Source organism: Malus domestica, chromosome 08 (genome assembly GCF_042453785.1).
Source record: "Malus domestica chromosome 08, GDT2T_hap1".
NCBI lineage: Eukaryota > Viridiplantae > Streptophyta > Magnoliopsida > Rosales > Rosaceae > Malus > Malus domestica.
The window spans coordinates 9,209,832-9,230,188 of record NC_091668.1 but is presented as its reverse complement, the minus strand read 5'-3'; the positions used below and the strand labels follow the sequence as shown (position 1 = coordinate 9,230,188).

The 20,357-nt window shown below is 39.7% G+C and overlaps 1 protein-coding gene across 2 annotated transcripts; it reads left to right on the top strand.

The window, feature by feature from the left end:
- Nucleotides 1–9,262: 9,262 nt before the first annotated feature.
- LOC103441297 (putative disease resistance protein RGA1) lies at nucleotides 9,263–13,541 on the top strand. Of its 2 annotated transcripts, none has more exons than XR_011583828.1 (2): nucleotides 9,263–13,076; nucleotides 13,229–13,541. XR_011583828.1 is itself a non-coding variant. In XM_029106934.2 (2 exons), the coding sequence occupies exon 1, from the start codon at nucleotides 10,066–10,068 to the stop codon at nucleotides 12,958–12,960; it is 2,895 nt and encodes a 964-aa protein (XP_028962767.2). In that variant the 5' UTR covers nucleotides 9,263–10,065; the 3' UTR covers nucleotides 12,961–12,984; nucleotides 13,229–13,530. The 2 variants fall into 2 exon arrangements, 1 of the variants encoding a protein (XP_028962767.2); XM_029106934.2 differs by having other exon boundaries at nucleotides 9,263–12,984; nucleotides 13,229–13,530.
- The last annotated feature ends 6,816 nt before the right edge of the window (nucleotides 13,542–20,357 follow it).

Below are 20,357 nucleotides of genomic sequence, written 5' to 3'. Positions count from 1 at the left end.
TGCCTTGCTATGGAGGGTGAAGGTGGACAGTTATAGGAAATTCTTTAGTACCTATAGAGGTATTATTCTTTTACTCGTGTCGGTAACCAATGCGTGATTGATCAGTATGGCTTCACGTGCTTTCTTCTTTATCAGAAATCTTCGACAAATTGTCCGTAATTTTCGTCAAGCTGAGTGTGCATGTGACAGGTGTTGACGAGGCTGAAAAAGACTGGCGCCTCTTCGATATCTGAGATCGGCGATTCGACAAATTGCCCGTGATTTCCGCAAAGCTGAGTTTGCGCGTGACGGGTGCTGACGAGGCTGAAAAAGATTGGCGCCTCTTCGATATCTGGGATCGGCGTTTCGACAACTTGCCCGTGATTTCCGCAAAGCTGAATTTGCGCGTGACGGGTGCTGACGCGTCTGGAAAAGCAAGATGTTTCTCCGATTTCTGAGCTTGCCTCTTCGAATTCTGAGCTCGCCTATTCGATCTCTGAAATCCCGTCGAGTGTTGATTTTTTATAGAGGCACGCAGTTCGTTTCAAAGCTCACTTGAATTTTCGCTTGTAGAAACTCCCTTTGTGCACTTCTAAGATCTTGATTTTGTCCGACTTCTTATTTCTTCAACACCTTTGAAAATGTCTAGACCCTCCGACCGTCGTTTTGATTTGAATCTTGGTGAAGAGGCAGTCCCGCCTTCTCCAGACAACATATGGCGCTCATCCTTCATATCCCCTACTGGTCCTCTTACCGTTGGGGATTCGGTGGTGAAGAATGATATGACTGCTGCGGTGGTGGCCCGAAACCTTGTCATTCCCAGAGATAACAAACTATTTTCCAAACGGTCTGATGAGTTGGCTGTTAAGGATTTTCTGGCTCTCAGTGTGCAGTGTGCAGGTTCTGTGTCTAATATGGCCCAACGCCTATTTGCTCGAACCCATCAAGTTGAATCATTGGCAGCTGAGGTGATAAGTCTCAAACAGGAGATTAGAGGGCTCAAGCAAGAGAATAAACAGTTGCATAAGCTCGCACATAGCTATGCGACAAACATGAAGAGGAAGATTGACCAGATGCAGGAATCTGATGGTCAGATTTTACTTGATCATCGGAGGTTTGTGGGTTTGTTCCAGCAGCATTTGCCTTCGTCTTCTGGGGCTGTACCGCGTAATGAAGCTTCAAATGATCAACCTTCGGTGCCTTCTCCTTCTGGGGTTCCACCGAGTGATGATGCTCTGAATAATCACCCTCTGGTGCCTCTCTGATCCGGGGCTCCGCCGAGTACTGAGACGCCACCTGATCAATGAAGGCTTTTGTTTGTTTGCACTTTTCTTTTTTTTTACCTTTTTTTTTTTTGGTATGTAAATGTTCCGTCTGTAATTTTTCCAGAGAAATCAATGAAATGGACTTTATTTCTCTCAATGCATTTGTTTTTTTTTTTTTTTTTTTTTTTGCATGGTGTTAGCCACCAAGGATCCACTTTCTTTTTTATTTATTTGTTTATTTATTTATTATTATTATTTTATATATATATATATATATATATATATGGTGCATGATAGGAGTTTGGAGGAGGAAGAAGGAGGAGCACGGAGGATTCTCTATGGCGTACCGGACGGAGGTATGATAGCAGAGCAGCAGATATGGGCTGCTCAGATTCAAGAAGGTTTGCAGAGCCTCGTCGCCGGTGTTGAGCTCAGAAAGCATGCTTTGGACCCATGCGGAGAGATCAGACGGGTTGTAGTGGACGGTGTCGGTCTTCTGAGCAACGAGGTGGGATTCTCGGGTCGTCAGCGTAGGCGAGTGGCTCCAGTCCGATAAGATCTGGTCGGGTCGATCTTCGGGTCGTGTCGTGCAAGGACCGGTGCGAGATCCGGCTGGAGGATCTGAACTCTAGCGAGCTGTTCGCCGCCTACTTCGTGCTCAAGATCGAGGATGGCACCGGGAAGTACGCCTTCATCGGACTATGATTCGCGGAGCGGAACAAGGCTTTTGATTTCAACGTGACGCTTTCGGACCACGAGAAGTACGTGAAGAGGGAGCACGAGAAGGAGAGCAACGGCGGCGAAACCAGCGACGACTGCCACATCGATATTCATCCCGCCGTCAATCATAGATTGAAAGAAGGTGAGACGATAAGGATAAACGGGAAGCCGAAGCCGCAGCCGACGAGTGGGGCCGGGATGTTGTCCTCATCTGGTATGGACTCTGTGAAATGGAGGAAGGTTTGGGTGGGCGGCCATGGAAGAGCAAGGCCCTAACGGTGCAGCTCCGGCTCAGGTAGCGGTTCAGGGTGGAGAAAAGGTGGAGCAGACTATAGAGCTTGTGTGCTCGATAGACGCTGCGCTGGAGGCTATGGAGCTTGATGATGAGCTCATCTTCTTTTTCAGTGAAATTGCCATGATTGAGATCAGGTCTAAGGTAGTTGATCCACCGCAGCCTGCAGCTCTTCCCGCATCGGAGGAGGCCCGCCGCCTTGGGCAGTGACCGCCAACAACCCTCGCCGTGAGCTTTGATGTAGGCAATGAGGCGGTCGTCTTCTTCCTTGGTCCAAGCTCCTTTGTTGGTGTGAGCCTTTTCACAGCAAGGAGATCTTCCCATTTAAAAAAAATATGGAAAAACTTGAAAGCTTTAAGAAGAATAATTAGTTGCAGCTAGAAAGTCCGTTGCCTTTATTGTTGTTTATGTCTGGTTTTTTTTTGGTTTTAGACACAGATGAAGTGCTGGTAGATTCTGAGGACACGATCGAGGGTAAGAGTGAGGCCGTCGAGAACGACGCTGGATATGACAGCCTGCATGAGGAGTATCAAGAGACAAGGAAAAAACGTAAATCCGCAAGGCCGAGAGGATCATGATCATGCACTGCTACTGCTAGTTGTTCTTCTGTACTACTCATAATTTGATTACTACTCGGATCATATGCTCCCATTGGGTCGGATATCTGCTCTCTACTGTCACTGACCGCCGGATCACGTGGTTGCCGCTGGAGAAGTACTGGTAATTTCTGAGGACATGATCGAGGCTAAGAGCGAAACCGTCATAAACGACGCTGGATATGACGGCCTGCATGAGGAGTAAGGTTGATGGCGTGAACCGTGCTGGGCAGAGACATATATATATGTTTCCTTTTTTTTTTTTTTTTTTCGAAGAAACTGTAATTTATTTTGTACAAAGAGAATTGCAAATTTTCTTAACAAAATAAATTTGTAATAAAATTGACTTTCTTTAATAAAACATTTATTCTTTTTTATTTTGATGTGACTGAACTCGAAAAATTGAACATTCGAGCTGCCTACGTACCCTTCCAAAGAAGAGATCAAGTCGTAACGTAGTTCAAATACTTTTTTTTTTTTTTTTTTTTTTTTGCGCCGTTTGCAGTTTTAGCTCATGCAGGCAATGAGTGTTGGTGTGTTTGCAGTTTCAACTCGTGCAGATAAGGAGCATTTGGTGCCGTGTTGCAGTTTCAGCTCGTGCAGGCAAGGAGCGTTGGTGTTGCCTTTTATGCTCGTGCAGACCAGGAGCGTTTGGTGCCGTGTTGCAGTTTCAGCTCGTGCAGGCAATGAGCGTTGGTGTTGCCTTTTATGCTCGTGCAGACCAGGAGCGTTTGGTTCGTGCAGTTTTAGGCTCGTGCGAATAAGGAGCAGTGTGTCCTACAGTTTAGGCTCGTGCGGACAAGGAGCTTTGTGCCATGCAGTTTAGACTCGTGCGGGCAAGGAGAATTTGTGAATTTTGTCAAGCAATCCGGGAGAGGCGTTCCTCACAATTTTCATAGCAAGGAGCTTTGACCACGTGATTGAAGAAGTCTTCGGGCAAGAAGTCGCGCATCGTGATGGCAACGGACGATCTTTGTGTCGCAATTTCATCATCTTCAACACGTTCACGTTGCTTTGAAGGTTGACAAGAGCTGCTTTGCCCCCTTTCTGATTGGCGGACTTGTGGAGGAGACGTATGCTTCTTGTGCAATTTCTTAGGAGTGACTTGAGTCCATCCTTCAACTTTGCTTGTCTTTGAGGATGCCCCCAGTGGTTGAGGTGAAAACTTTGAGTTGGAAGAGCCGAAAGTGATGGTGGTATAGTTTGACTTCACCACATCGTCAAGATCTAGCTCGATGATTCCTTTTTGAGCCAGCTTCATGATAAGATTTTTTAGCACGAAGCACTTTTCTGTCGGATGACTGATGAAGCGGTGGAATTTACAGTACCTTGGACTGTCGGTGCGATTCCTCTCTTCTGGCCGTCTGCACTCAGGTAAGCCGATCACCTTCTTTTCCAGCAAGTCTTCTAACATGGCAACCACATCAGAGTCGGGGAATGGATAAGTTTTCTCCTCAAGCTCCTTCAAAGTGCGTCTACACATCTCTTGATCACGAAAGCCTTCGACTTGAATCGCCTTGCCTCGTGTAGGGATTTTGACGGGAGCTGTGTTGACTGTCATTGCTTCCTTGGTGGATTTCCACGCAGCTTTCTCCACCTTTGTCTCAAGAACTTTGTCGTTTTTGTAGTCGGCGATCGATTCTTTCTTCCCATGATGGGCGATGCTTAACTCCATGTCATGGGCTCGGGTGGCTAGCTCTTCGAAGGTCCGTGGTTTAATGCCTTGGAGGATGTATTGCAAACCCCATTGCATGCCTTGGATGCACATCTCGATTGAAGAGGTTTCCGAGAGCCTGTCTTTGCAGTCAAGGCTTAGAGTGCGCCATCTGTTGATGTAGTCAATGACTGGCTCATCCTTCCACTGTTTTGTGCTCGTTAGCTCTAGCATGCTCACAGTGCGGCGGGTGCTGTAGAAGCGGTTGAGGAATTCCCGCTCCAATTGCTCCCAGCTGTTGATGGACTCAGGCTCTAGGTCCGTGTACCACTCAAAGGCGTTTCCTTTCAACGAGCGCACAAACTGCTTGGCAAGGTAGTCCCCTTCGGTTCCTGGGTTGTTGCAAGTTTCAACAAAGTGGGCAACGTGCTGTTTCGGGTTTCCCTTTCCATCGAATTGCATGAACTTTGGCGGTTGATAACCCCTTGGCATCCTTAGGGCATCAATTTTCTTTGAATACGCCTTCGAGTACAACCCGGAGGTATTTGAGCTCCCTTCGTATTGTGCCTTGACGGTGTTGGCGATTATCTCCTGCAGTTGCTGGATAGAAAGAGATCCCGTGAGTGCCGCTGCTTGGTCTGGCTCCGGCTTCACATCGATATTCTCCACTGAAGGCTCCTCTTCTGGGTTAGGGTTAACTCCGTCATGTGGCTCCAGTCGGCTGACGAGTGCAGCGATTTGCAAGTCTTTTTCTTCCACAGTTCGGGTTAGCCTTGCGATTGCTTCATTCATTTGAGCCAGCTGCTCATCGATTGAAGTTGCTCCAATGGTCATGACTTGCATGGCTGAACTGTCGCTTGAATCGGCATCGGAGAGCATGGATTCGGAGTATTTCCTTGGGCTTTCCCCCCTTGGTGCCCTTAGTGAGGCTAAGGTGATCAAAGGCTCGTGCCTTGGGTGTTTTTGTTCCCTTGGCAGAGTTGATGCAGAGGTGAAAGAGGCAGCAGAAGTAGCTCTTGCCATGCTTCGAGTCGTGATGCCCAAAGTGACACCAGTTACGACGAAGACGCTTTTGTTCTTTGCGTCGGTTGCGGGAACAGTTTGAGCCTTCCTTGATGCCATTAATTTTGGAAGTGCGCTTGAATTTCTTGAACGGAGAAAGAGATGAGAGACAGAGATTGTCCCACTGGGCGTGCCAATTTGTGAACACAGAAATTTCCTGAAACGAAAGAGACAAGAACAACGTGCACAAACAAATATTTGTATTTGATGATTTTGGGTTACAATCTCTCTTAAATTTGATCCTCTAATTCAATCTCCGTAAGGTGTGTATTTGTGGATGTGTGATTGATCCAAAGGGCCGTTGGGCTTGATCTAAGGATGAACGTTCTTCAAGGGCCGTGGACTTGATCTTGAAGGTGGATTTGAGCGGATCTTCAAAGGGGCTTTTGGGCTTGATCTTTGAAGATCAGTGATGAACGGATCTCCAAGGGTTTTTGGGCTTGATCTTGAAGAACAGTGATGAACGGATCTTCAAGGGCTTTTGGGCTTGATCTTGAAGAACGGTTGGATGTGTGGATTTGTCGACGTTGTTGATCCAAAAGGCCGTTGGGGCTTGATCTTGGATGAACAGATGATGAACGATGGTGCTTTCTTCAAGGGCCGTCGGGGCTTGATCTTGAATTGGTGGATGGTTGATCCAAGGGCCGTCGGGGCTTGATCTTAGAAGAACGATGAACGAAGAACGAAGAACACTTTCTTCAAGGGCCGTCGGGGCTTGATCTTGAATTGGTGGATGATTGTTGATCCAAAAGGCCGTTGGGGCTTGATCTTGGAAGAATGATGAACGAAGAACACTTTCTTCAAGGGCCGTCGGGGCTTGATCTTGAATTGGTGGATGATTGTTGATCCAAAGGGCCGTTGGGGCTTGATCTTGGAAGAACGATGAACGAATAACACTTTTTTCAAGGGCCGTCGAGGCTTGATCTTGGAAGAACGATGAACGAAGAACGAAGAAGGCTTTCTTGATTCTTTGGGAACCTGGATGCTTGAGAGCTTCGGAGTTTCAGAACTTCAGAGCTTCAAGGTGTAATATGAATTGGTCCCCTTAAATGAGTGAATTAGCCTTCTATTTATAGAAATTTCCAAGGCCTAATTTTGAATATAATATTCCAGATGAAATAAGTCGTTTCTGCCAGGTGTTGACACGTGTCCTGTTTGATGACTTTTCCAATTTATTTCGATTTTTTGTTTAGACACACGCTACGTGTAAAATTTATGTAATACATGAGCGTTGAAACTTTGATTTATTGGTCAACATTTATTTACCGAAATTTCGATGTCTACAATATCTATTTGGTCTAGTTGCATCTAGTCAATATATTTTTTTTTGTTTGAGGAGGTATTTTGTTTGAATTTGTTGTGTCAGAAGATGTATTAAAAAAATTCTTCTCGTTGTGCCACTTTGTGAATTGCCTTTAGGTCTTCCTCTTGTGAATGGTCTTTAGAAAATTCTCACCTTGAACAACATGAGCTATAGTACTGCTTACTAGGGCTGGTTTGGTATGGAATCCCATACTGAAATCCTTGTCCCGATTTCCAAACCAAAATTTTCGGGAATCCCAATTTCAATACCGATCCCAAACCAAATTTTCGGGAATCCCGAAATAATTTCGGGATTTCGGGACAAATCGGGAATCCCGAAATGGTTTTGGGCTTTTGGACTAAAATTTGACATATTATCCAAATTCCCATCAATAAATAAAATAAATGGTTCAAAAATATGAGCATTCAACATAGAAGTATCGTGTATTTGAACTAGGAAGCAAATAAAAATAGCTCGTTTCTAAACTAGGAGAATATAAGTAGCCCCACCCCCACAAAGATAGTACAAACATGAAAGCTAGAACCTACATACAAGATTTATCAACACTTATTTGTAGCGCTTGTATGCTAAACCTTTAAAAGTTGCTCGAGCATCAACAGGTTCAAGAAAAACAACTTGAAGAATAATAATTCAAGAAAATAATTAGTAGAGAATCACTCTTTAACAACACAACAACATAGTAGACTAATATGATCAGTAATCTAGAAGTTTCTTCATCTCTGCAGTATGAAAAGATTGGGAGAACAAAAGTACATAATGAGGCATGATCAACCAAGTGTCAAAGAGTGGTTGAAAAACTCACCTAATTAAAAAACCAAAAGCAAAGTGTCCAATTTCCTAAAACATTACAAAACTACTCTCTTCTACTCTCCTTGCCCAAACCGCGGCTTAATCAAGTGCACCACAACACATTTATTCAATTATTCTTCTCACTTGTTAGTAAATAGTGGAGCTTTCATATTTGGCATTAGTTAAGGAGTGGAACCAGGAAAAAGGATTAATTTGCATTTAAATGTACATGATCGTAGACTAAATATTCATGTCATCAAACTGGTTTGACCAAACCCAGAAAATAAAATGCCTCAAAAATCAAGAAAGCACCAACCTTGATAAAATTGTTGCCTGCCTGCGATTGGGTCTTCGAATTTTGCCTCCGAGGAGATAACAGATCCAGAGAGAAAACAGTAGTGTGGCGGTCGGCCGGTGGTTGTGTGGTGAAGGAAGGCTGGAGTGGAGAGTCAGAGAGAGATGATAGTATGGTGTGGTGAAGGAGGCTCAGGGGCTGGAGATGAGGGATCAGTGAGGGAGGCTCAAGCAAGGATAATCGGATAAGGACTGCGCAGCGCTTCCGCTTCCATTCCAGTTCAATAGAACAAATGGAGACGGAAGTGAAGTGAAGTGAAGTAATGAGATCAGACCTAAAACAAATCAACGGCACAGATTAAATCTAAAACAATGAACGGTTCAAATAATTTTCTTATAATTAAAAAAAAAATATATATATATATATATATTTTGGTTCGGTATGGGAATACCGAAAAAATGAAACGTAAAACCGAATCCCATACCGAAACTTTCGGTTTGGTTTGGGATTATATCCCGAAAATTTTGGAAATTTTGGTTTGGGATCGAGATTTTTTCGGTTTGGTTTGGGATTTTTGGGATTTTTTTCCAGCCCTAGTCTCTCTTACCCCCAACTGATACATAGAAAACAGGGGCCTCGTTTGGTTTCTTGAATTGGAAGCATAACCCACTATAGAGGTGAATGATTTTTTATTTTGAGAAAATTAGAGAAGGATTAAACAAAAAGGAAACTTGTCCTTCTAATCTTTGTAATTCGGAAGGGATTGAAATAGATTCTCAAGTATTCCATTTTCTACCTTCAGTTGAACTCAATTTTATCAATTCTTCCTTCAATACAAGGTTATCAATTTCAATCTAATCCTAGAAACCAAACCCGGCCAAAGTGATTAGATAAGATCAATGAGCTATTGTGCTAATTACCAAACATATTATTGCTTACATTTATTTGGACACAGATATTTCTATGCTAGTTTTGACTTTTGGGCCTACTTATGAGTAATGATCAATAGACCAACTTTTTAGATCACATATACAAATCATATGATGTGTCATCAATATGAAATAAGTACGTTAATCAACACTGTAATAATTCAATCTTCAACAATCATGTCAAAATTTACAAAATATGGTTTAATAGATGGTCTCCCTAGCATTAACCGGTACTTATATATGGATATTTTTGCTAAGTAATTTTCACATAGGGGACCATGCCATGCTTAGTTGCTAACGATATATTGAATCCCAGTAGGATTAAAGACGAAAGACTTTGACATTCAAAGTAAACCACACATTATGGATCTGAGAATTTCCCTTTAGCTCTTCAGTTTGTGCAGATGCATTCCACTTCCAAATCCCTTTAAGCCATTACCATTCTCATCTCTCAGCCTTCTTTTTTCTTTAACTGGTTTAGTTACTGTCTGTTGCATGCATGCTAGATATGGATGCAGCTGCGAGCATTGTTTTATCCCCGGCTTTGCAAGTGCTCTTTGACAGATTGGCGTCACCGCTCCTACAAAAGGCTTCTGATCTCTTTGGTTACAACGACAACTTCCAGAGCCTGCAGCATGCATTGGTGCGAGCTCAAGCTACTCTTGAAGTTGCAGAAGAACAACAGTTCACAAACAGAGCTGCCAGACTTTGGTTGTTGGACCTCAAGAACGCAGTTTGCCATACTCAGGACCTTCTTGACTTCTTTACTGCTCGGAAAAACTGGAATCATATTTTTCGTCTTTCAATTTCAGATGATGGAATTATAAAACCTGAAAAACTCAGGATTATGCTCCAGGAGTTGGAAATGACTATAACCGAGGGATTTCGCATGTTCAAAGCCTACCCAGCTGCTGCCTGGTATCGTGGATCAAGGTTCTGCGAAAAGGGAGACCAGCTCTTTTGTTAAGGACACAGAAATACATGGGAGGAAAGAAGAAAAGGAGAAGTTAATCAAGCTGTTAATATCTTCTGATGCTAACCAGGTTGAAGGAGGATATGCAGCTTGCATTCCAATAATTGGTCATGGAGGAATTGGTAAGACGACTCTTGCTCAATTGGCATATAATGATAATAGGGTAAAGCAACACTTTGATGTTAGGATGTGGATTTTTGTTTCTGATGACTTCAATATCACCAAGATCATGAAAGGAATTATTGAGTCGGTAACAAAGAGTAAGTGCAAGATTACCGGGATTGACGAACTCCAGACTCGGATTTGGCATTTGCTGCACGATAAAAGATTTCTCCTCGTGTTAGATGATGTATGGACTGAAGATCTGGATGATTGGGAAAAGCTAACACCTTTGTTTAGAGAGGGAGTTGATGGATGTAAGATTGTTGTTACCACACGCAGCAGAAAGATCCCGTTGATGATGGACAGCTCAATTCCGTATCAGTTGGATGGTTTAACGTTTGATGATTGCTTGTCTTTGTTTAATCAAAGGGCTTTTGGAAGAGGAGGAGAAGAAAAGTATCGACACCTTGTTCTGATTGGGAAGCAGATTGTCAAAAAATGTGGAGGTTTTCCTCTAGCGGTAAAAAGCTTGGGAAGTGTAATGCGCTTTAAAAGAGAGGAAGGACATTGGTTGTTTATGCAGAACAGTGAACTTTGGCAATTAGATGTATGCCAACAAAAAGTTTTACCTGCGTTGATGTTGAGTTATCATCGTCTTCCGTCATATCTTCGACAATGCTTTGCCTTCTGCTCATTATTTCCCAAAAATTATGAATTCAAGAAGCAAAAGCTAATTCATCAATGGATGGCAGAAGGCTTCGTTCTAGGACAAGGGAGCAAGCGACTAGAAGACATTGGTGATGAATACTTTTCCGATTTACTGTGGATGGCTTTCTTTCAAGAAGTAGAGGTTTCTGAAAATGATGATGTAGTCGGATATAGAATGAACATGATTCATGATCTTGCACGATATGTTGCAGGAGAAGAGTCTTTGATACTCGAAGCAGGTCTTCCACCATATATTAATCCATCACAAATTCGACACTCGTCTATTGTTTATACAAACAGAGATGGAGAAATCACAATCCCATTGGAAGCTCTATATGCAGCGGAACATTTACGAACTCTATTATTCTTAGGAGATTCTGGCTTGTCAAGCAACATGGAGAAGATGTTTTCAAGGTTTGTATATTTGCGTTTGCTAGATCTTAGTGGCTGTGGTGTTTCTAGTTTCCCGGATGCATTGGGTGCCTTGATATGTTTGAGGTATCTTGACCTCTCTTACACGCCTATTGAAAACCTTCCTCTTAGGGTATGTGGGCTTGTATCATTGCAGACTTTAAACCTAATTGGTTGCTATAATCTCCTTAATTTGCCTTCCTTGGAAAGAATGACCTGCCTAAGACATCTCAATCTAACTGGATGTGAACAATTATTTCAAATGCCTGCTGGTATTGAAAGTTTACATCAACTTCAGACATTGCCATTATATGTCGCTGGGAGAGATAATCGCCTTAGTGAGCTGAAACAATTAAATCTTTATGACAAGTTGAATCTAACACACTTAGAGAAAGTACGGCACGCAGCGGAAGCAAAAACAGCTGGGCTGATGATGAAGAAAAATCTCGATTCATTGGGATTATACTGGGGACTGTATCAGCCGAGATCGGAAGATGTGGACATATCACTGGGGATAGTACCTAAACGCGGAAAGGTATTTGGCATACGGGAACAACTTGCACCCTCTGCAGCACAGCAGTATAAACATGCCGAAGAAATTCTCGACAGTTTACAACCACCGAAAAATATGAAAAAGCTATTCATAAATGGCTATCCAGGATTTAGATTTGCTGCTTGGGCTCTCCCGGAATATGTAGTTGCAGTTGAAATTGCGAATTGCCAAAATTGTGGACATCTTCCAGCCCTTGGGAATCTGCTGCTGCTTAAGACTCTTTCTCTGCATGGGATGCATGGCGTAAGGCGCATTGGTACAGAGTTCTACGGTGACGGTGCGGACATAAGATTTCCATCACTTGAAAAACTATCACTCAGTGATTTTCCCAACTTGGAAGAGTGGACAAGTGCAAATAGCGAAAATTCGTTCCCAAGCCTGAAGAAATTAACCGTCAAAAGATGTCCCAAGCTAGCACATATCCCATCTCCTCAATCCCTTCAACATCTAAAGCTGCAAGACTGTAATCCAATGCTGACGTCCGTAGCAAATTTAGGTCTGCTTTCTGTGCTTGTTCTAGAGAACATTCCAGGTCTACTTACTCTCCCAGAAGGGCTCACTGCATCAGCTTGTCTGTCTTCTTTGAAGATCTTGTCGTGCCCCAAACTTCGTTCACTTCCTTTGCAGATCCGAAACCTTACTGCTCTGAAATCATTGACCATTCGATGTTGCGAAGAGCTCTCCTCTCTGCCTCAGACTTTACAAAACCTCAAAGCGCTGGAGTCACTAGAGATTAGTAACTGTCACAGTATAATATCCATGCCGGATGGTTGGATTGGAGGTTTGAGTTCCCTTCGAACATTGTCCATTGAAAACTGCAGTAACCTAACTTCTCTGTCGTCGAGTTTGGAACGGCTCACGTTGCTTGAGCACTTGACGATTATGTTCTGTCCAAATCTTGGTTCTTCTCCAGAAGGTGTTCAACACCTCTCCTCCCTTCGAAGTTTGATCCTATTGAGCTGTCCTTGGTTTGATTCTCTGCCAGAAGGGTTACAACATGTGAGAACACTGCACTGTCTCAAAATTGGTAGCTGCCTCAATCTAACAGCTTTGCCAGAATGGTTTGAGGGTCTTGATTCTCTTAGGTCCTTGACGATATTTGATTGCCCCGGTTTACAACAATTGCCACCAGGTTTCAAGATTCTCACTAAACTCCAACACCTCTCTATTCAAGAATGCCCGGAGCTTGAGGAAAGATGTAGACAAGGTAGTGGTGAGGATTGGTTGAAGATAGCACACGTCCCGCATAAGTACATCGGACCACCTCAGGCTAGGCAGTCCGGTGAAGCGAGCACATCTGGCAGCTGATCTCTTCTTTCAAACCTCTTCTCAGTGAGCAACTTTCATTTCATTGTCGTCAACAAGCTTTCATCATTATGCTAAGCCATGCCTAGCCTCCTTGTGTACTTCCGATGGGATGACAGGTTAACGCTGCTTATTTTCTTAAAAACACAAAATCATTCACTAATTAACAAAAACAAGAGTAATTAATTAGAAGGATGTGTGTAAACTGAATTAATTGATCACCTGCTCATGATTTACCGTGGTTCTAATTTCATTGTATTGATAACTGCAGCATGTTTGTATACACAGCGAAGAGGCTGCACGTATTGAAGAGCTCACAGCTATCCACTATACAACGTGTGTGAAGCGTACTGTTGATCTCATAAACTTTTTAGCTTGAAGATTGCTATCCAGACTCGCTTTGAGCAACTCTATGCAACATGTAAGCGAGTTTTGAAGAAAAAAAAGCTGTAGTTTGCTTGTTGTCAAATGATCATAGCTAGAGTTTGCTTGTTGCACTTGTTAATTATGATTTATTAGGTACTTGCTTATTAGTATTTATCTTCAATGACTAAATAAAACTAATCGAATACATACTTTATTTATTTTTCATATGACTCACAAAGTCACAATGATTTGGTGAAATGACAAGTGATATTAAGCCGGGGACAAACAATGCCTGCAGCTGCTTCCATATCTAGCAGCAGACAGTACATTAAAAACCAGTTAAAGAAAAACAAGGCTCAGAGATATGCAGATTGTAATGGCCTAACCCTAATGAGATTTGGAAATGGAATCGATCTACACAAGTTCAATTTAGTTGAAGGGTAGCCAGAGGGAAATTGTCAGATCAATTGAAGAAAGCTGAGATTTCACCATAAAATCAATTGGCAATACGAGGAGTAGCCCAATTTACTTATAAGCTCATGTATGGTTTCTCCTCTCATCAATGTAGGATTGATTCTCAACATCCAACAATCACAATGTAGGTTTGAATCAATGTCAAGGTCTTTCATCTTTAGTATTGGTGTTTATGTTAATATTTGAATATTAGGCTTAACAATAGGGAGGCCCAAAGACACTAAAATGAGATAAACTCGCCCGAAGCCCAACTATGAAGCCCATAGTCAAACTAAAGCCTTCTTAGCCAAAGTATAGGCCATGTGCCTATGGTTGAAGTGACAAGTGACAAAGACCAGCTCACTACCAGCCAAAAAACACTTTATAAGAGCATAAAGGTGTAATTACGTGATGACTCACTGCCCCTTAGAGCCCTCAACCAAGAACAAAGACCAGACAGTCGGGCCAAATCGCTTAGAAAATGAGGAAGAGACATAAAAGACAAGGACACTCAACCAAACAACATACAAACTCTGCTCTCAAGCCAGATTTGCATCCAGAAAGCTGAAACCATCCTAGATTCAGTCTTTTTAGTCATAGTCTCCTTAGAAAATCTATCTTTTGTCTAGTGTAAAATCTCTGCTACCTTCCCTCGTGTTGTAGTATCAATCCCCTCATGTAAAATCTATTTACCATCCATCCGTTTTAGTATACCACCTCTGTAAACACAAAGAGAAGTGAATGCAAGAAGTTCAACCTTACCCGACAAGGTGAAATCTTGTTCGAATCTCTTTGTTTGTCCTCTAAATTAGTAGATTTGTCACCTAAATGTATTTTTCAGCATGCATTCAAGTCATTTCCAGTTATTTCCCACTTAAGAGTCCCATTTGCATTCGGATCAGGTTAACTTAACAGATCTGTTTGCATTAAGAACAACTTGGAACCAAGGAAATGTTTTAAAATGGCTCTTGACTCCTTTCATTCGAACATACAAGATTGCAAACTAAAAGTCCTTGTTTATAAGGCAAGAAAAAAAAAACTTAATACAGACTCAACCCATCCGTGACAATCTTTTGATAACAAGAAGTTTGAGTAACTTGAGGCGCAAGTAATCACTCAAAACACTTTTGTTTCAACATCTGTTATACTGAGATAACAGTGGCACACCTAGCACTATGTTAGTTTTGATTGTGAGCCTCAAGGCCTACACCTAAGGCCCACACAAAAACACCTTTCAAACTAACTGTGAACTCTTTTTGCAACACACCAAGCAGCAAGAGGTCACCCAACTACAAGTCACCAAGTGCCATCGATCCTTGGGGAGCTGTGCGAGGGACCATCCACCTTTGCTTCCGAACAATTGGAATCAAATCATTGTTAGCAACTTAGCACAAAGATTCAAATAAAAGTTGTAAAAAATATCGGTGTCCAAACAAAAGTAATTAAGCACTAATATGTTTGCTAATTGGCACCTTGGAAGTAAGCATTCCAAAATACCAACCTTACTAAATTACTAGTAGAAGCCGTCAATGGAAAATTAGAAGATGATGGCGAAGAAAATTTGTTCTTAGTATTTTATCTTGTAGGTATTCTAGGTTACTGCGTTTTGATTTGTTTCGTAGTCTTTTTATTTTATTTATTTATTTTTTTTTAAATTCCTTCAAAGTTGGAGAAGAGTATAATGAATTATGTGAGATTTTAATTTAAGGAGAACTCTGAAATTTAACCCAAAACTTTATTTTTAAAAACTCAATATTTACAGTGTTTTCAGTTAGAATATTATTAAGGCGTGTTTGTTTGCCCTCGTTAAAGTTCACTGGACTGGATTGCTTTGCTAAGACTACTAATCCTGTGTTTGATACGAGCTGGACTAAACTTAAATGAGACTAAGTCGGACTCGTTCAAACTAAGTGCTTCGCTAGGTCGGCCTAGTGAGACCCCCCAAAAAGCATGGGATTCCTAATTCTATCTCCAACATCGTTTGCATGCCTTTGTCGTCTGCAACTTCGACTTCCTTACGCATGCCCAAATCTCAAACCCATTGCCTAAATCTCAAAATCAACACCTAAAATTCAAAACAAAAAAAATGCAAAACCCCTAGAATTAAGCACCTGCAGACAAATCCCCTACACAAATTCAAAATAAAAATGCAAAATCACCAGAAAATTTCGAGATTTTCCTAGAAAATCAATGTAGGTGTTGGGTGGAGAGCTCCGATAAAACCTCTGTGTGAATCTTTGCATAAGGAAAAGAGGGGGAGAGTGGAAAAGGAAAAGTGGGAGAGGGGAGGGAGAGAGTGGGCAGAGGAAAATAGCGAGAGGTATACGGAGAGGAAGAGAATTCTAGAAAAATGGTGAAACAGGATAAAAAGAGGGAGAGGAGAGGGGGAGACTGGCGGAGTAAAAGAGAAATGGGTTAAGATGATTTTAGAAATAAATAAATAAAAAGATATTGGCTATTAGATAGAGAGATGATTCTAGAAAAAAAGATGATAAATTATTAATAAACTATTAATAAATGTAGATTAAATAATATAATATTTGAGTCTTTTAGTTATCTTGCTTCTTAGTCCGACACTGCATCAAATGTTTCACTAAGTTAGTCCAACTTAGTCTAGTCTAAGTCAGTCTAGTTTAGTCACTGAAGCTAATACAGTTCGAGATAATCCGCTGCATCAAACACACCCTTATAGTCTAATAAAAAAAAAGGGAGTCACTTTATGATAGAATTAGAGTATCCAACCCAAAACGTCGGTGATGGAGGAAGAGGCTCAAAATGTTCTCGTTTTAAATAGGTTTCAGGGTGCTTTGAGGTTTCGATCCCATTGTTTAAGGCATTTCGTGGCTGCTGTTAAAATTTCATGCAACATGAAACCAACCGTAACGTTGGATTTGTAAAGTCAAGCCAGAAGTTCAACTAAAACAATCAAAGAATACTAAAAAATTACAAAACAATATGTACAAAAGAACAACATGAAAAAGTTTAGATTTCTTGCAAGTCAAGATTGGATTTGATTTTGACCTAAAACTAATAAAACATAAAACACTATTATTATCTTAATTAAGAAACTTTATTTGGAATCTCTCAAAGTAAATTTAAGTGAAACTTTCCGACATCGTAATATAGAATATGAACAGCAAGAAACCTTATTTACCTACGGGAAGATTATTACAGTACGTATCACTGTATTTGTATAATATCATAGGAAAACTAATGAAAAGAGCTTGAAAACTTTGAGTTTTAATGATAAGGACAAAATAAAGGGTAAAGTGAATAGTACCAGGATTGACTTTTTAGTGTAAAAATATGGTTTTTTGTTACAGTGAACAGTACTGGGTGCTTTTCGTTAAAGTTCCCTAATATCATTGCCGTCCCCGACTCTCCGATGCCAATATATCACCTTATGTTCGAAATTTCATATATCTTAAGGGTGATAGTAGGCTTGGCAATTCCTGACATGATCCGATAACTCAACACGACAAGAAATCAACAGGTGTTCGGGTCGACACGATAACAAATCGGGTCGTTATCGGGTAACCCAATAAGCACATGTTAAGATAACGGGTTGGTTCGGGTATATACGTGGACAACACGATACACAATAAGCAAAATATTAATTTTATAATTTTATAACCCTAAAAAATACTATAATAATTATAGATATTAATTTAACAATTTTACACCCCTAAAAACTATAATAATTATATATATATATATATTAAATTAAATATTAAAAAATTGGTGACCACTGGATCGGCTTAAATATACATACCATTCAATTTCTTAAGTGTTATATGTACAAAATAAATAAATTTAAATTTACTTAATAAATATATATATGCCATTAGACTTGATGGGATACGAATTATACAAAACTAATTTCAACGATCAACCGTCAAACTTGTTTGTATATGCTTTGAGATCGCATCAGCAAAAAATCGCAAAAATAAAAAAACATTTAAAGATCAAGTAACGGGACAAATATTTTCGACGATTATCAACGAAAAATCACGATTTAACGATTATTTTAACTCCAATTTTGATGTTTTTTTACAGCTACACTACTTGACCTTATATGAATACAATGAATGAACTTGATCTCCAATTTAAAATATTTACACTAGTGGATACCACAAAATCTTATGTTATACTTAATGAAAGTATGAATAAACTTTTAAATGTTAGTAAATCTATTGTTTTGATGGGATACGCATTCTACGAAACTAGTTTCAACGATCCAACCGTCAAACATGTTGTATATAAAAATTGCATAAAAAAAACATTCAGAGATCAAGTAACAGGACAAAACTTTTCGACAGTTATAAACAAAAAATCACGATTTAATGGATATTTGAACTTCAATTTTGATGATTTTTTACAGCTACACTCCTTGACCCTATATGAATACAATGAATGAATTCGATCTTCAATTTAAAATATTTACACTGATGGATACCACAAAATCTTATGTTATACTTAATGAAAGTATAAATATACTCTAAATGTTAGTGAATCTATTGTTTTGATGGAATACGCATTCTACGAAACTAATTTCAATGATCCAACAGTCAAACTTATTTGTATATGCTTCAAGATCGCATACGCCAAAAATCGCAAAAAACAAACATTCAGAGATCAAGTAACAGGACAAAACTTTTTTACGGTTATGAACGAAAAATCACGATTTAACGGTTATTTTAACTCCGATTTTAATGTTTTTTTTACAGCTACACTCATTGACCCTACATGAATACAATGAATGAACTTGATCTTCAATTTAAAATATTTACACTAGTGGATACCACAAAATCTTATGTTATACTTAATGAAAGTATGAATAAACTCTTAAGTGTTAGCAAATCTATTGTTTTGATTGGATACGCATTCTACGAAACTAGTTTCAACGATTCAAATGTCAAACATGTTTGTATATACTTCGAGATCGCATACGCCAAAAATCGCAAAAAATAACCATTCAGAGATCAAGTAACGGGACAAAACTTTTCAACGGTTATCAACGAAAAATCACAATTTAACGGTTATTTTAACTCTGATTTTGATGATTTTTTACATCTACACTCATTGACCCTATACGAATACAATGAATGAAATCGATCTTCAATTTAAAATATTTACACTAGTGGACACCACAAAATCTTATGTTATACTTAATGAAAGTATGAATAAACTGTAAATGTTAGTGAATCTATCGTTTTGATGAGATACACATTCTATGAAACTAATTTCAATGATCCAATCGTCAAACTTGTTTGTATATGCTTCAAGAATGCATACGCTAAAAATTGCAAAAAACAAACATTTAGATATTAAGTAACATGACAAAACATTTCGACAGTTACCAACGAAAAGTCACGATTTAAAGGTTATTTTAACTCTGATTTCGATGATTTTTTATAGCTACACTCCTTGACACTATATGAATACAATGAATGAATTCGATATTCAATTTAAAATATTTACACTAGTGGATACCACAAAATCTTATGTCATGATAATTGATGAAAATTGAGAATTTTGTAAAATGAATAACATGCAAGCTTTGAGTTCCATTGCCAAGGTTTAAACTTTTGAGAAGGGCTTCACAACCTTGAAAACAAAAACTCTTTCATTTTGCATATCCTTGCACATTTAATATTTTGTAATAGACTAGTAGTGTATGAATGTTTGTTTATTAGACTGTTATTTTCGAGTGTAGATGTAGTACTTAAACGACAAATGTATTTTAATGTTTTGAAGTAATATTTATTTGGCAATGTGTGGTATGTGCAAATTTAAGAAAAAAAATATATTTTTCTTAACGGGTCATAATGGGTGTGATATTACACGACCCGTTAAGATAACAGATGTTACACGAAAATGACACGAACACGACAGACACAACCTGTTTACCAGGCCACGAAAATGACACGAACACGACAGACACAACCTGTTTACCAGGCCTAGGTGACAGTAGGGTGGGTTAATCTGGCCCCTTTTTCTTCTTTGGGGTCTTGCATGCATTACCAAACCCCTGCCACTGGGGTGGACTATTTGCTATAGGTATGAATGCAGTACACAGATCATTAAGGCAAAGTCAATCGTCAGTTTAGGTTGGATGTAGATATTACATTGTCAAACAAAATGGAGGTCCTAGAAAAATGCAGATCCGAAAGTTAAATATCGAACCAAGGTCTAAAATATCGATATTATCCCAATATTTTTATTGAAATTTTCGTATTTTTAGACTACCGATATTTCCGATATCATTGATATTTTAGATCTTGATAGGAACTCTATGTGGTACTAAGTCACTCATTATCTTACCATGCAATGTATAAAGTGTAAAATATTGTACTAATTCATTATATATAAATGATTATAGTGTGTTTAAACTTCTTTGATTAATTACTACATATTTTCTATATTCACAATGTTTGCCAGCTCGCTATATAATCAACTTAAATTAGTTAAATCCATCATGCAATGCATTTTCTTCCAATATTTTGTGATAAACTAATTGATAATTGACTAAATAAACATCATGCAAAGTTTCAATAAAAATTTCCAAGTTTTTCTTACAA

Excerpts from the sequence above, each read along its gene's own strand:
- LOC103441297 (XM_029106934.2), top strand. The coding sequence starts at position 10,066 with ATGTGGATTTTTGTTTCTGATGACTTCAATATCACCAAGATCATGAAA.